Source organism: Meles meles, chromosome 5 (assembly GCF_922984935.1).
Source record: "Meles meles chromosome 5, mMelMel3.1 paternal haplotype, whole genome shotgun sequence".
NCBI lineage: Eukaryota > Metazoa > Chordata > Mammalia > Carnivora > Mustelidae > Meles > Meles meles.
Window position 1 is genome coordinate 20,767,116 of NC_060070.1, and position 17,291 is coordinate 20,784,406.

A 17,291-nucleotide genomic window follows, 5' to 3' on the forward strand; every position below is an offset into this window, starting at 1 on the left:
GCAGAGAAATTTGGCCCCACTTGAAGACTAGGAAAACTGAGGCTTGGAGCACTTAATAACCTCCCCTAAAATCCCATAGTTCTTTAGCTACAAAGTATAAAATGGTTAGTTGCCATGTCTACAAAAATCTATTCTTAAAAATCTTTCTACCATAGTACGTTTTCTCTCCCTTGGTCATTCTGACATTTCTCAGGTTAAAGGTCTCATTCATTCACCTCCAAGAAAGCTTCTAGGAAGTGCTGAGTTTCACATGAGCAGATTTTCAGGGAGGCACCCCTGTCACCTTCTCTAGGCAACTCAGGACAGAAGAATGGACGCAAAGGCTCCAAACATGAGAGACAACTATATGTATAGATGAGGGCATTTTCTCTAGCATCAAAAAATTTGAGTTCTTCCATCTCAACATCTAAAAAAATCCCTATGTGGCTAAGTTTGGGGCTCGCAGGAATTCTGATTTCTGGGGTGGAGCTGGTACAGATTGCTCCTGCCTTCATGCTGATCAACCAGAAGCCATGCTCAGCAGAGAAACCGCCCTTCCTCTTTCTGTCAACCGATTCCTTGCAAATCCCCAGAGTCCACTCCTTCCCATCTCCCACCTCGACCTCCCAGTAATGGCAGCCAGAGGAGAAGTATGGCATGCCCAGGACACAGATCAGGTAGGTGAATCTCTGGGGATCTTCCACTGGGTTGTGGCAGATCTTCCCACACCAAACATTCCTTAGGTCATCAGAGAGGACAAGGAAGGGGTTGGCAGTGCTTCCATCCAGAGTCATATCCTCCTGGAATCTCAGCAACTCTTTGCTCATGTGCAGACTTTTCATCAGTAGGCCACTGTGTTGTCTGATCAGAAGGGACAGTGCTCTGATTTGCCATTCCTCCAAAGGGGGACTTTCAGTTACCCCTCGACACATGGGGCAGGTCAATTTCAGATCCCTGTGTTCTAGCATCCATCTTTGAATGCACTGAAAGCAGAACACATGTTCGCAGGAGAGTAAAATGGGACAGAAGAAAATTTCCAGACAAACTGGACAGGTCACCTCCTCTTGCAGACTTTGGGCCATGGTCCCAGTGAAGGTCACTCCTTGACAGTGAACTGAGCTGAAGCAGCCCTTTATAAGCTCCTGAAAGTGATCAGGAACCGTCTGTACACAATCTGTTCAATAATCAGGATATACCTAAATCCAATACAAAAATTAAATAATATAAATCTTTCTGTAGTTTATACAGCAAAGTGGCACAAAGTCACCAGAGAATCATAGTAAAAGCACTATCTGTGAGAAAAGTCATCAAAAACTATACAAAATCTAGGCGATCACAAATGAGAGAAACAGGACAGTGGACATTGTCTTCTCAGGTGGAGCAGTTTACCTTGTGTGGAGACATCCAGATGAGATCTTCTCTGCTCTGACCACAGCTTCTCTCTCTGAGAGCTGAGTCCAACAAGGTCTTTCATAGGATCACAGAGGGCAGTATCTGCTTCTAATCAGTTTTCCTTCGTAGGTCACCAGCAGTCCAAGAAAAAGAACTTCCACATCTAAATACAACCATAAAAATAAAGCCAATCTGACTCTAGCCATTTCAGAAAAGTGAGAAACCCTGTGTATTTTCAAAGAAAGCCACCACACGTGAGTCAAACTAGCAAAAACCACTGCAAAATGGATGAGATGTCCATTGTGGAATTGCTTTTAAGGACAAAGTATCATTTAGATGAAATGCTTTCAAGCACTCTTAGGAAACTAGGAAGGCTTGAGTGTGTGTGAATAAAAATATAACCATTGTCACCAACTTCTCTAAAATAATGTCTGAACACAAGCCAAAAAGAGGTGTTCCTGGTAAGGAAGAAGTTACACCACTACACCAACTACTCTCTCCTCCCAAATCTTACTCCTAGAAATGCCTTCCGAGCCTTCCTACAGAGGTTGCACACTTTGGGTGAACTACCTCTGGCAACCTGGGCCTGGCTGATTTGGAACAAACTGGGCCCCTGCCCCAAAGACAGCCATTTCAGGACAGTCGCACCCATGAGATGATGTGAACTGAAGGCTCTTCTCGAGAAGGAGCCAATACTGAATAAATAACTAACAGAACTTCTTACTAAGAATTCACATTCTGGGGGGGGGAGGGCCTGGGTGGCTCAGTGGGTTAAAGCCTCTGCCTTCAGCTCCGGTCATGATCTCAGGGTCCTGGGATCAAGCTCCACATTGGGCTCTCTGCTCAGCAGGGAGCCTGCTTCCTCCTCTCTCCCCTTGCCTCTCTGCCTACTTGTGATCTCTCTCTGTCAAATAAATAAATAAAATCTTTAAAACAAAATTTTTTTTTAATTAAAAAAAAAGAATTCACATTCGATTGTGGCTGAGGAAACAGAATCGGAGACAGAAAGATAAGCTGTGTCAACATCACCACGAAGGGAGAGAGGAGGAAGAATGGGCCCTCCTGAGGCTAGCCCAGAAAACCTAGGTCACTAGAACATCCTGGCACACATTCCTTCATCTCCATCCGACAAATACTTATGAAGAGTTTCCCGTGATCCTACCTTTGGCTAGACTCTGGGGATACAGATGTGTGTAACAATAGACAGGGTATCTCCCCACAAGAAACTTGGAGTCTTGGGAAGCCTTCCAGTTCCTGAATGGCATTCAGTCTGATGGAGTACGGCTGAGTGACAGGAGATAACATGCTTCCTTAAATCCCCCAATACCCTTTCCAAAAACCTGACTTTTAAAGGCATATTTGATTATGGTGCTTATAGTCCAAAAGGTCTTCCCCAACCCACCCCAGAATATATGTAAGAAAAAATTTTACAAAAGAAAAAAATGCCACATTTGTAGGAAGTTGTCCATTCAGTGTTATCATGACCCCAAGTGATAAACACAATCTAATTATATACAAACAATAAAATGATTCTGTTAATTATAATGCATCTATTAGAAGTAGTATTTCTTAAATTAAACAGGCATTTCGCCCATGGGGATTAGAGAGGTCACTTGTTGTGCCCAGCAATGGGTGTTGTAAGTGTTGAATCACTAAATTCTACACCTGAAACTAGCATTACACTATGTTAAATAACTGGAATTTTAAAAAATTTCAGAGAAATTAAAAAAAGATAAATGGTAAGTATATTGAAATAAAAGCCCAGAAACATCTTTAAGAAATCATGCAAGAAAATAAGGAACCATTTTAAAACACATACGTCGTAGTTGAAAACACATAAAAATACATGTGTGCAAAAAAAAGTTAATAAAAACACCTGAAGTTCATATGTAAAATATTTGTAATATGTAAAAAAAAAAAGTTCATGTGTAAAAACTGGCAATGTTAAGAGTAGAAGGTGGAGTGGCGCCTTGGGTTGAGTGGCTCAGTGGGTTAAGCCTCTGCTTTTGGGTCCGGTCATGATCTCAGGGTCCTGGGATCGAGCCCTGCCTCCAGCTCTCTGCTCAGCGGGGAGTCTGCTTCCCCCCCAACCCCCGCCTGCCTCTCTGCCTACTTGTGATCTCTATCAAATAAATAAATAAAATCTCTAGAGTAGAAGGTGGAAAAAGTTCCCTGACACAGGGTAAGACTGACCCTCTCCTGAAATCCAGAGATAAAAGCATTTAAAAGATAAGCTGTAGCCAAAGAGAGAGAAATGGGACAGCGGAAATGAAATAGCCCAGCCAGAAGAGAGCACTTACACTATTACATTAATTTGGAAAATTCCAGCAGTCCTGAGGATCCAAAGCCCATATACCTCTGCCTCTCCTGGGCTTACCTTCTGTCTGGAGTAAGTTTCAGTGCAGATGGTCTGGCCTTATATAGTCCTGTGACTCAGTCTCCGCCCACAAGGAAGGTCACTGTCTCTGCCTCAAAGATTGGATTATCTCCATCAAACCAAGTAAACTGAAGCAACCCTGCTCCTCCTGGCGCAGGAGGACGGCATAAAGTCATATCCAAAAACTTCTAATAGTTATCCTCTTCGAGTTAAACTAGCAAACCTATGGCCATCTGAATGAGATTCTCTAATTTCAGAACTCAACTTTAAAAAAACAAGATGTTTTGGAGATCCAATACAGAAATGCACTGCGGAAATCTCCTCAGGTCTTCGTAATGCCATCATTGGTATTATCTCTGATGGAGTTTTGCGGGAGCAGGTTCTAGAACAGTTTTCGTATCCTTGGAATCAGTAATTCTACTCTTGGGGGACAGTTATTGAACAGGATGAGAAAGATAGCAGTCAGGTAAGCCTGTTGTCCTGCCATGATGATTAATAACATCCCCTTTTACTTTCAAAATCATCCTGATTTAAATGATAAATTAGATAGTGTTTATACTAGAAGTAGAAGAAGCAGGGGCTCATGGTGGCTCAGTCATTAAGCGTCTGTCTTTGGCTCAGGTCATGATCCCAGAGTCCTGGGATCGAGCCCTGCATTGGGCTCCCTGCTTGGCGGGAAGCCTGCTTCACCCTCACCCACTCCCCTGCTTGCGTTCCCTCTCTCGCTGTGTCTCTCTCTGTCAAATAAATAAATAAAATCTTAAAAAAAAAAAAGTAGAAGGAGCAGTAAATGTCATAATGAAAGGGAACTGTGGCACAATCATTGAAAAAAAACGGGAATTGGAGGGTCAGTGAATTCCTATTGCCTAGAGAAAGCAAGAAACCCTCCTGCTGAGATACACACATTCTGAATTGCTCAGGAGTCCTGCTCTTGTTGTAAAGCCAACTGAAGAGTTTTCCCTCTACTTTTGTCTGGTTACTGTTTCCATTTCTATGAGACAAACATCTATAGCAAGGGCTCTTAAATTAAAAAAATAATAATAATAATCTCAAGCCCCTTTCCACTCTTTTTTTTTTAAGATTTTGTTTATTTTTATTTATTTGACAGAGAGAGATAACAAGTAGGCAGAGAAGCAGGCAGAGAGAGTGAGAGGGAAGCAGGCCCCCTGCCAAGCAGAGAGCCAAGGCGGGACTCGATCCCAGGGCCCTGAGATCATGACCTGAGCCGAAGGCAGAGGCTTAAACCACTGAGCCACCCAGGCGCCCACCCCTTTCCACTCTTAAACATAACTGAAACCTCCCAAAGTTTTGTTTATGAGAATCATACTTCTCCATGTTTACACTATTACAAATGAAAACTGAGCACATTTCTAGAGATTTATTTGACACACTTAAAATAACAAGACTATTATATGTTAACCATAAACAACATCGTTTCCTAAACACTAACGAGTTCCCAAAATAACAACAACAAAATACCACCAGTCAGGAGAGTGGCATGCACGAGTTTGTGTCTTTGAAAACCTCTACAATTCCCAGCCGACAAATAAAACGTCACTTTCACGCGCGCTTATGCTGGTTCTATCGCGATACGTTGTTTTGGTGAAACTCCGTAACAGGACACTGGGCTTCCCACGGATATTTAATTGGTTAAGGGATGTCCACAGCTCTCCAACAAATTGCTAACTCTACATGGCAGCTCCGAGTCTTAGTTTCTTGGCAACCGAAGCCCCCAACAATGAACCCAACCATCTTTTGTGTGTGTCTTCTGCCGTCCCAGAACTCGCTCATACGATGTAGCTAACTATGAAACTTTTTTCTTCTTTCCTGCCCCATCATAATGAGGATCTTTTCGGGGTTTTTTTTTCTATTTAAATTATTGAACTGCAACAATGATACCAACTCAGGTTCTTCTCTATTACTAACATCTACCAGGCCCTCCACAGATGTTTATCACAAAAAGCACCATTGTTCGCTGATTTCACGTTTTCCAGCCAGTTCTGACTGTGGTTTGAACATTCATGGACTCGTTTCTGTTGCTGAGCCTTGTATCTGCTGGGAGAAATAATTCTTCCCCGGAAATACTTTAATTCCCAGGTCCCTCATTACTATGGTAATGCTGAATTTAGTGAGAAATGTCATTTTTCATTTTCAAGGGCTGAAAATACTTGGAGCCACTTATCTGTAATATCTTAGTACTCTCGTGACAACATATCAAAAATATGCGTGAATTTTTCTTAAGGTTTAGAGTCATTTTTAATTATCATTAGTGCTTCCACGAGTTAAGATGAAATCACAAGATCAGTTTGTTTCCATAGTTCCCTGATTAAAAAAGAAATCGACATGCTAGTTCGATAAGATGAAGCCGCTGGTAAGCTGGGGGGGGGGGGGGGCGCAGGGAGCCAGGCACAGTCAGTCCTATCAAGAATCTAAGAAATCTGCAAGGAGATGTTGAGATGATGTGTTTGCTCAAAATACAGTTTGTATTTTTTCCAAAGGGAGCAGCTACAGTGGGGCAGCTTTTCACAGTGAGTTCCCAGTCGCCAGTGTAGGGTTGGGGCTGGTTTGCAACCAACCTCCTCTTGTCACCAAACCTCGACCTACCCTGCTCTCGGCTGCGCGGTTCCATCAAGGTGGACCCATCTGTCTAAATGGCAGAAGATGGAGGGCACCTCTCTGAATTATTCATGCCACCAAAATTGGCTAATAGAATTCCCACACTCTCCCTTCCAAAGGATCCTATTTCGCAGACCTGGCAAACTCCACAGAGAAGGTGTGTTTGGCACTTTAGAATCCAATTTGCCCCCACTAATGAGAAATAGAATGTTCTCATCAAAATGGTGTAAAGTGAAGAAGCAATTCCCATTAATTTAGATGAAAATTTTTTTGAGTGTTCCCAGACTCAAAAAATAACCTCTCAGGCGTTTCTGATACCATCTGACACCTGCTAACTAATGGAGGCAAAAAATAAATCAAGATAAAGCGCAGGTGCTCACAGACACCTTCCAAAGTTCTGGTGGCTGGATGTTGAGATGCTGAGTGTCCCTCGGTTCCAGGAAAAAAGTGGGGGCCGGGGCAGGGGGCAACCTCATTGCTCACAGTGCGCCCTGCCTCCGACCGCTGCCACAAAGCAAATGCTGAATGCAATTTTCATGTCTCACTTTTTTTTCTTTTTAATAAAAGTGAAAATCCTCTTCAGATATCTTTCCATTAGTGAGGACAGGTACTAATGAAGGTCTTGATGTAAAAGCAAAGCGTTGTAACTCGGAGCTTCATAAAGCAGGGGGAGACCTATATGCAGAATGTCCCACTTCCACACTAATTTTAAAGAACAGAATAAAAAAAAAAAAAAGATGGCTAGACTCCATTGTTCCATTTGATAGGTCACCCCTGCTCTGATCCTATTAATGGATCTCTTATTTTTTGTTCCTTTGAACTGTTTTGTTGTTGTTGTTTTTGTCGGAAACATTGAGGGAAAAAATGGAATGTGCATGTGTTTTATTTACAATATTTGTTCCTATCTGTGTAAGAACTGGCAATAGAGGTCTTTACCTACAGCAAATCATCTGTAAAAATAACAAGCTCTAACCTGAGTCTCTATGTGTCAATGACCTTAGACCACCCACCCTCAAATAAAGGAGTAATGTTTCGCCACCCCCAGGGGGCCCACCCTTCATTCAGCTTGTAGGTCCCAGATGGGGAGCAAAGGCTAGAGGGAGACAACATGAGTTTGAGTGAGAGGTGAGTGTGCAGGAGCAAGGACACATGTGTGACCTTGCCCCTTGAGCTGTTTATCTATTGTGGTTTCCAGAGCCAAATGTAAGTGTTTTCAGATCATTCATATATTTTCTCCTCCAGATTTGGGCTGTCAAAATATTTTTGTGTAGGTGAGGAAGTCTGAGTCAAAATAAATTTCCTTTCCACCTAATTAGATGACAGTCACTGTATTAATCAAATGCAGCCTGCGAATCTCTCAAAACATGTCGTGCTTCACTCCCACTTTGGGAATGGACGTCGATCAAGGCGAGCTGCCCGCAGTCCTGCATGAGCCTCCTCAGCCTCACAGAGATCACAGATGGTCAGTCTGGCTAAGGGAACAAGGCGGAGATCCAGGCATGGTTACGCCCTCCTCCACCAATTCTTCCTCCTTGGTAGCTGCCCATCACGCTTCAGAGATGCAGCGAGGCCCCACCATGTCTTTCTGTCCTCTGCCCACCCCCCAACCTCACCTCAATCCCACAGCCCTGAGATTATGACCTGAGTCGAAATCAAGAGTTGGATGCTTAACCCACGGAGCCAGCCAGGCACCCCCAAACCTTCTTCCATTTCTTCCCTGTGCTCCTTCGCTATTCAGAAAAGTTGGTTCTTTCTGACTAAAACCAGTCCCAGCTAACCACCCTGCTAACACTTATCCACCCATTATTCAGACACTCAGCTGGGGTGTTGGGGACTGTCTCCTCTGGACTCGGTTGGAAACCCCTATTATATCCTCTCATAGTTCCCTGTGTCCTTCCTTCATGCGTCACTGCAATGCTAGTCACTTGACTCATTTGTGGTTCCCTCACCTTTAAAACAATCACACCTACTGAGTACTTACTCTCTGCCGGGTGTTTTTCTAAGTACTTCACCTGTTTTCTAGCGTTAAATTCTCGTAGCTCTAAATAAAATAGGTGCTGTTACCATCTTATGCTCTCAGGTGATGAGTTCAAGACTCTATCAAGCTGTGAGCCCTCAATGTGTTACTATGTCTCCCTGGTTGCCTACCCTCCAGTCATCTTTCACATGAGACAGAAATCAACTTCTACCCTGGTCAAATCAGTATTTTGTGACTTTTATATTTTATGCATACAATCCAATACACTTGAAGTCTGATTAAAACAGAAGCTAACTTAAATTTTTTTTTTTTTTTAGCTTCCGAACTATGAATCCATGCTATTTTGATTGTCATAGTAACAAATTAGACTTCATCTAGGGATCAAAAATCCTGGATCCCACCTACATTCTCTGCCATATTTTGCATTTCATTGATAGTTTAGCACCTAACTGAAGAGAAGGATGTGACTCGTTGGATCATCTATATTTCTAAATGTCTTTGTTAATACTTGAATGCCTGGGCATTCGTTTTTTAGTTAGTTTGTTTATGAGTTACTTAGCATAGTATCACTGCAGAGCGAGAAATGATAATGACTGTTTAGCAAAGTCAGCACAGCCCCGTGAACACAGCACAAGGTGCATGGTGCCGTCAAATCTTTCATTTAGCTATCATCTAAACACAGGGCAGGGTCTTAGCAGTGCCCTGCCCATTGTCATGAGGTAAATCCAGATAAACTAAGCAAGATAACTGTCCCGCTCTCGAAGAGCCAGCAACACCTCACGCCTCACACACAAATATTGATTATCTACAATCTGAAGATACTCTGCTAAATACTAAGGGAATCCAATAAACAGGACTGACACACCTGACAATTTTTATGTCACAGCATAATTAAGGAGGTAGGACAAACAAATGACAAGGTAAATAGTGTGGAGAAGTAGACAAGTGGAGAAGTAGACAAGTCACTTCGCGGCATGTAACGGACTGTTGGTCACGCATACATCTCTTTAACGACGTCTACATATAAATGACAAAGGAAGAAAATCTCGGTATGTTTTTGGACCTCCTCTTTTCCAGACTTTCATACCATTCAATGCTCATTTTTTTAAAATAGTACCGAAAGCCTTTGAAAACGATGTCAAGTCATCTCTCCTCTGTGAAAGAAATGGAAGTCATTGGTATAGATTGATTTTTCTAACCAAGCCTTTCTCCCACTCTGAAATAATTCCAATTATCGATGACTAGCCACAGAAAGCGTCTAGCATGTGTTATAGACTGATAGTTTCCAATGAGGTATTGATCAATTCATGTGTTCCTACCACAAATAATGTGCTAACTCCTCCATCCACGCCCCTACTACGGGTAGCAGGGAGACATCCACATGTCTCTATAGATGTGATGAGAGCGGAAGAGATTTATACACACGTGCAAATGGTAACTAGGGGGGCAACGAAGTAGTTGGGATTGTCCATGAAGTCCGTGCAGTATGGGAGAGGAGAACCTAGGGCAGAACTCTGAGAAAACACCGGCAGTCAGAGGAAGGAGAAAAGCAATCCCCAAGTTGTGTTGAAGCCACTGAGGAAAGAGATCCCTGCAATCACCAACATAATTCTGGAATCCAAAGGCATTCGGTACACTGGCGGCAACTCTGAGAGGACCTAGCCTTTCATTCAGCCCAGTTGGGCCTTCGAGGCCGGCAGAGTGAGTCAGGCCAAAGAAAGCCAAAGCCAGGAGTTCCAGGAGACTGTGCAGGTCTGAAATCTAAATGGACAAAGAGATCTGGAAAAATAAATAATGATGTAGCATATTTATCCGGGTGGGAAAGGCCAGGCAGGCCACACACACAGCAAAACAGAGGTCGGAGCGAAGCCAGACAGAAGGGACAGTTGGGTAAGTGTAAGCATGGGTGTGTGTCTACTTCAATTAATGATTGAATATTTCTCCTTTCTTCTCTAAACTCCTATCCTAAGGAAGTGTCCTTTTAAAAAATATCTGCTATGGGTGTCAACGAAGGTCTCCTTTGCTGGTGTTTAATAATGAGCATCAATATTAAAAATGATTTCTTTGCTTATTAACAAAGTACTCAGAGTTTTCAAATCTTCAGCAAAGCTAGATGTCCATTTTTCTGTGATAAAAACTTTAATTATCTTAAGTATCTTTTAGGACTAGTGAAATTTGGTGGAAAATATGTACAAAATGTTTTAAAATAACCAAAGAAAACACAGTCACCTAATTAAACGTGATGTTTGCAAGTGGACACTAAATGCTCAAATTTGTCTACTCACGACACGGAAGAGTCAAACCACAGTCTTCGTATACTCAGCACATACTTACACAAAATGTCCAGGGGGCTTATCTGTACTTTGCCCAGAGTGATCTTGTTTTAGGGATTAATAAAATATGAAGCCTGGGAAGGTCAGCACATCATATAACTGGAAGATTATGCCATGCGCTGAAGAAGAGTTTTGAAGTTCAGGCTTTTTGCAGACTTAAATTAAAGAAGCTTAACATTCTTGAGGGTCAGAGCAGTTCATGTAACGACAGTTTACTGATTCAGCAAAACCAAGTTTATGCAGAGAAATCATTTCCCAGGAGAACAAGCTCTTCCTTTCACTGGGCTGGAAAAAACAAAAACGAAAAACAAAAAACCACGTTCATGTCCAGAGACTCAATCTCTTCCCAGTCATCTGCCCCTGGGACGAGTAGCCAGAGTTCAGGAATCTGTGTGACACACTGCCATCTACCGAGTCTCTGCCGGAACTGCAGCCCCAGCCCTCGGGAGGCGGGATCCTAACCCAAGAAACCTGTCAAAGAGCACCGCTTTCCTTTAGCTTGTGGGAAGTGTCCTGACTGTAGAAACATATGCAAATGAGATATGCACCCTTCCGCAGTTCGATTCATTGGCACTTGTATTATAATGACTTTAGGAACAGTGGAGTAAAATTAGGTAAGCCAGGTTGTCTCAGGGAGGGGAAATCAGCTTAGAAAATTTGCAATCTCTTGTCTGGACATCCCCAAGACATCACCATACCAAAGGCATTCTGGTGTTTTGTTTTGTTTTTTAATAAACCCCAAAGTATTCACGCTGATAAAGATAACTGAGTGATGTATATGTGCAAGAAAAGAAAATATCCATGAAGGTCTGTGTCACCTGCTCTTGTAGTACTACCAGACATCAATTGTTTGAAAATCAAAAGAGCCATACTTGGTGCGTCCTCTCCTGTTTTTCATCTTGGTATCTAATTTCTGGTCATTTCTCTGCAAGAGTGAAGCCAAAGAAAAGGAAATAATGTATCACACGGAAGTGTCACACAAGGACTTGTTAGCAGAGCTCGTGAGCCATTCTGATAGGTCAGTGGGGGAAGAGATTGTGAAATTCAAATGGGATTTCATTGTGGATGTAGTTCACCAAATCACCAATACCACTAATAAATGAATAATGGCGGGCTTCAATTTAAGGGGATTTGCTAAGTAATTATGCTCCGTACCTAGTACATGACAGGCACACAACTCGCGCCTGATACCAGTGACCTCTGGTAGGGCCAGCTTTGCAAGGATTTGGCAAACTGGTGAGAGGACTGTGCATTGGCAGGGGGCCTTGAAATTCAAGGGGGCCATAATTCAAATATACATTTTTTTCCTAATGTAACAGGCATGGGCTTGCCAAAGTTACTCTGGGGAGCATAATGTTGTAGGATGCTGCTTTGAGTAGGGAAGAAGTCGGTCCCTGGGAAAGGAGCACGTGCGAAGAAATGGAAACCAGCAGCATAGTGGGGAGGAGGGCAGGGTCCTTGGAAGAGAAGGGAGAGGGACTCCTGCTGTGCATTTGTTCCAAGTTGGTTCTTACCCTCTTGTTCCTCAACCCCAGAGACTGAGAGGGCTCCATTATGATTTTTTTAATTAATGATATCAAAGAAACTGGTTGTTTTGCTCTGTTTTGGGTTTTGGCAGCAAGTTTTAATTAAAAAAACTTCTGGGGGCACCTGGGTGGCTCAGTGGGTTAAAGCCTCTGCCTTTGGCTCAGGTCATGCCAGGGTCCTCGGATCGAGTTCCGCATCGGGCTTTCTGCTCGGTGGGGAGCCTGCTTCCTCTTCTCTCTCTGCCTGCCTCTCTGCCTCCTTCTGATCTCTGTGTGTTAAATAAATAATGGGATTTAAAAAAATAATAATAATAATGGGATTTAAAAAAAAAAAAAAACTTCTGCAAGAAAGACCTGCTTTTGAGCCTTCCTATCTCTACAGATCTTCCCGAAATGGTCAGAGTCCCTTTTCGAGGGAAGCTAACAGTTGCAAAGGCACTTGCTATCCCTTAGGTAAAGGAGAGCACAGCGAAAATGCTGCACTTCAGCTGTTCCAGTCATTGGCTTCCCTACTGGCCTAATCCGACACTGCAGAGCACACCCTCGTCTGGAGACTTAGTTGAGGCTTAGAACCTCTAACTTGGACCACCCACTGCTCTCTCTGTTCAGGGTACTAAACAAAATCACTGATTTTCTCTCCCCCAAAGTGAGATGGGTTAGTAGAAGAGGGAAGTTTTTCATCCCCTCTCATGCTCCAAGTATGTATTTATCCCATTTTTCTGAATCGTTTCCAGGAGGGGCAAGGCCAAGCAAAATGTCATTTGGGCCCCTGATTTTATTTTTTTTTAAGATTTTATTTATTTCTTTGACAGAAAGAAACACAGCAAGAGAGGGATCAGAAGCAGGGGGAGTGGGAGAAGGAAAAACAAGCTTCCGGGCAGAGCAGGGAGCCCAATGCCAGGCTTGATCCCAGGATCCGGGAATCATGACCTGAGCCAAAAGCAGAGGGTTAACGTCTGACCCACCCAGGTACACTGGGCCCCTGATTTTAAACAGCTGCCAGTAGCATGCTTATGTCTCAAGCAGCTGTCTGCTTTCCCCTCCCCTCTTCAGGTGTTTGCCCAAAGTGCTCACCTCTAAAGCCAATCACATCTCCCCATCACCTCAGCCACAATCCCAGGCTCAGCCCCCACTTGCTCTGGCCACGGCTGTCACAACAGCCTCCTAAATGGTTACCTCTCATCTCCTCTGCCCTCTTTCCAGTCTTTCTGTTACTCAGACCCTCCACTGCCTGCCCCTTGGTTACAGCCCTTTGGTGGATCCCCACTGTCCCCAAGATAAAGACCCAAATCCTTCATCAGGCCTACAAAGCTACATACTTCCCAGTTTCTGAGCACCGTCCACTTCTGTGGTCTTAACTCCCATCACCCTTTCTCTTTGTCCCTCATATACAGGGTCGTTCGTCCAGTTCCAGGATGGGCTCAACCCCTCCCCCTAACACCTGAGCCTGTACTGATAAAATATTCGATCGACCTGAGGGGCTCCTTCTTCCCTACATCCCTTGTTTATTTCTCCCCATCTTTTAAACATCACTCCTGCACGTCTTTTCCAGAGCCCTGGCCTAAGTCCCATTTCTTTTGATAAACTATCTCAGAGAATCTTATTGTTTTTTTTTTTTCCTTTGGAGGACTGAGTATGTAATTATTATTGCTCTTATGTTTCCATTATTACCAAATAATCAAAATATTTGCTGTAATTATTTGTTTTTAATCTGTCTCTCCTAGTAGACCATGAGTTCCATGAGGCCAAGAGCGGTTTCTACTCACCTCCATACCCTAGCCAAGGTACCTAGCCAAGGTCAACTTTACAGATGCCTCATCTATGCAGGTGCATGGAAGGGTTAGAAGAGCTTCATGCCTGACTTAATGCTCTGCTCTAGTCATCTCCAAATTCTTCATTTTTGAACAAGGGACCCACTTTTTTTATATTTTGAACTGCTACCTGCAAATTATGTAGCCTATCCTACAGCTAGCATAATGCTTGACGGATGGAAGGTACTCAGTAAATATATCTTCGATGAAGAATTGCACACAGAATAATTAATACACAGGTGCCCCTGCAGCTAATCTTACAGAAGACACAGCCTCAAGAATTTCACGTGCAATAGGAAGGACTTCCAAAATAATATCTGTCCCTTACATCTAAAATTCTTACAACAGGGTGAAAACATTCTCCTAACACTTAGCGGAAAGCTAAAACATCCACTGTCACTGAGAGAGGTAAAAAACAAATAAGCAAACAAGCAGAACTTAAGTCCACTCAGGGACATAGATCCAATCTTGTGACTTTCATGAAGACAAGACTTGTTGGGGGAAAGGTGGAGAGAATGCTGACCTCCTCTCATGCTGAAGACCATCCAGAGGCTGGAAATGCTGAGGTCAGACCTGGTTTCATGTGGAAGCAACACTACCATCTGCCAACCTTGTTACCTCTAAATGCCTTAATTAGGTCACTGTCAGACATTCATTTTATTAATTTCTGAAGTTCAAGTAGATATTTTACTCATGGAGGGAGCTATATCTGGGTTTCATTTCCAGGTGTGTTTCCCTAGGCCAAGTTATTCAACCTTTCTGAGACTCAGTTAGCCAAACTGGGGGAAATAGAGCCTAATGTCTAGTTTTGTGAGGATTAGAATTAAGGTATGTAAAGTAACTGCCATTTAATTGCCACTCAAACCATCTAAATGTCTAGACCCCAAAGAGGCAGAAGCCACTGGTGGCATTTACATGCTTGCGGCTATTTCCTTCATGTCTTCTCAAGTAAGAAAAAGTGTAGTTTTCTTATTTTCTTGCCATCCATTCATTGTTTTAAATACCAGGATTTATAAGTCATTTAGTAGTTTTGCCCTCTTGATACTTAATTTAAGTCGTCTCTGTATTACACATTACCCCCTGTAACAATATTATTTTTAATCCAAGTAATTTGAAAGTGAGTTAACCCTTTCCTCTTGTATCCATGTGATCAAATGGACCTAAAGCTCTCAATATTTGCAAAACATTTCAAAGCTTTCTTTATAGCACTGGAAAGAGTGTGTCATTGAATGTAGACTTTATTTCTACTTCCTAATGGATACTGAGCTACAATCTCCTTACAAACCAGTAGAGATTGGTGAGAAATTCTGTGGTCCCAGAATTGAATTGTTGGCCTAGGAAAGGATTTATCCTGTAGGGAATTGATAAGGAAACTATCAAACTGGGCCAGTAATTGAGCAAGTACAGAGTGGAGGTATAGAAGCTAATCTCTAAAATCATGGTGATAGAGTTGAAGACTGGTTCTAGGATTCAATTTGTTACAAATGAAGAAGAGTAGCAGTAAAAAAAAAAAAAAGAAAGAAAGAAAAGAAAATCTAGATGAGACCATTGGATTTTTATTGTCCTTACATTGTGATTTTATCCCTGGGGTCACAAAGCAATATCAATAACATATCTGAACCAAAACCTCCTAAACCGGAAGCTTGTATCAATCTGATCATGGGAGAACTTACGGACATCCAGGCTTTCTCCATGAGCACCATTTATCCATCCATCCATTCATTTTATGCAACAATAATTTTCAAGGCTCTATCGTATACCATAAAATTTGATAGGTGCTAAGGTATTCAACAAAATGTCATGGAATTAGCTCAAAAAACTCACACTCTAGACTGGTAACCCTACTTACCGCAATATAAGGTATAGTTGCACTACTCCAGGTGAAGGGTGCAAAGCATTTGAGTCATGAGGAAGGCGGCTTTAATTACGTCAGAACAACACGTAGGGAAGCCAGGACAACGCTTTGTTTACAATTCCCATATACACCATATTAGGCAAGGTAAGAATAACGTGTACATATCTTCTATTCCCTGCTGGTCACATTCTCCTTAGAAGCCAGGTGGGCATACTTTCCTCCCCCATCTCTCCCTTACATCGCCCAGCACAGTGCCCAGCACTAAAGTTCCAGTGGAAGTTGATTGAATTACAGAATGGTTTTTAAGAAAAGAATATTGGTCCTTAAAATACACATGGCAAAGACTGTAACAGAGAGGTGAGTCTCTTAAAGGTATCAAAGAATTGGGGCAAAACTTTGAAGTCATCCATGTTGCCAAGTTGCTGCTGAAAATCGATCTTTACAGACCATGAGCTGACTGTCAGGTGCTCAAAAACAATGACCCCAAGAAAAGAATAGAATGTTCAGATTTGTGGACTGAGGATCCTTTCTTTAAACAAAGGTGAATTTGTATCAAACTACTTTTGATATTTTTTTAAATAGGGGGGCCCCAAAGGCTTGCTTTAAAAACCACATTCAAAAACTCCCACACATGAAGAGGCCCAGTACCCTGGGCTATTTGACCTATTAAAACAAAGATTCTCCACTAGCTCGCATAATCATGGCATTTTTCTTTCAAATTTATGAATCGGGCCCTTAGTGTGAATAGACAGTGAGGGAATATCTTTATGAATAGCCTCCCTATTATCATGGTTCATGACTTTTTACAATGCAATTATTGTGGCACGTCCTATCATAACATAATCGAGATTCTAGAAATGGAAATGAGAGGTAATTGAAGGGACAAAGTTACTCAAGAAAATGCAAATGCTATTTTATTTGCAAATTAAATTAAAAATATAATGAGATGGGTGTAGAAACTGATTGAAAAATTAATTGAGAGAAACGAATTTGGAATCTTTCTGTGACATCTGTAAGAAATTCTTCTTCTCCGACACACCTTTTCAGAGAGCAACGCTCTTCCTGCTAGCCTGAATGGACCTTGAATGGAAGCCGGACTAAAGGCAGATCTTTAGAACACGTGGGAAGAGCTGGAGGCTGGGCAGCCAAATGGTAAAATCGTGGACTTGCATGGCCTTGAACAATATGCAATAGAGAAGTTTTCCAATGTGAGCTCCAAATCAATATTTAGGCTAGATTTTGTTTGCTTGTTTAACATTTGCCTTCTCTCTCTCTCCATCTGTCTTTACCGATTAAAAAAATAATAAGCTGGAGACATCAAGACATTCTGCCTCTAAATGATTTGGCATAAGATTCTTAAGAGTGAGGGAATTCTTCATAATCACAATATCATGACCATAATCAAAATAGAGGTACAAAGTTTC

At 42.3% G+C, this 17,291-nt stretch overlaps 1 protein-coding gene across 1 annotated transcript; it reads right to left on the reverse strand.

Annotated features, from left to right (window-relative positions):
• Nucleotides 1-203: 203 nt before the first annotated feature.
• Nucleotides 204-1,061, reverse strand: RFPL4B (ret finger protein like 4B). The gene has a single exon (XM_046006044.1). The coding sequence runs from the start codon at nucleotides 1,059-1,061 to the stop codon at nucleotides 204-206; it is 858 nt and encodes a 285-aa protein (XP_045862000.1).
• Between the last annotated feature and the right edge of the window lie 16,230 nt (nucleotides 1,062-17,291).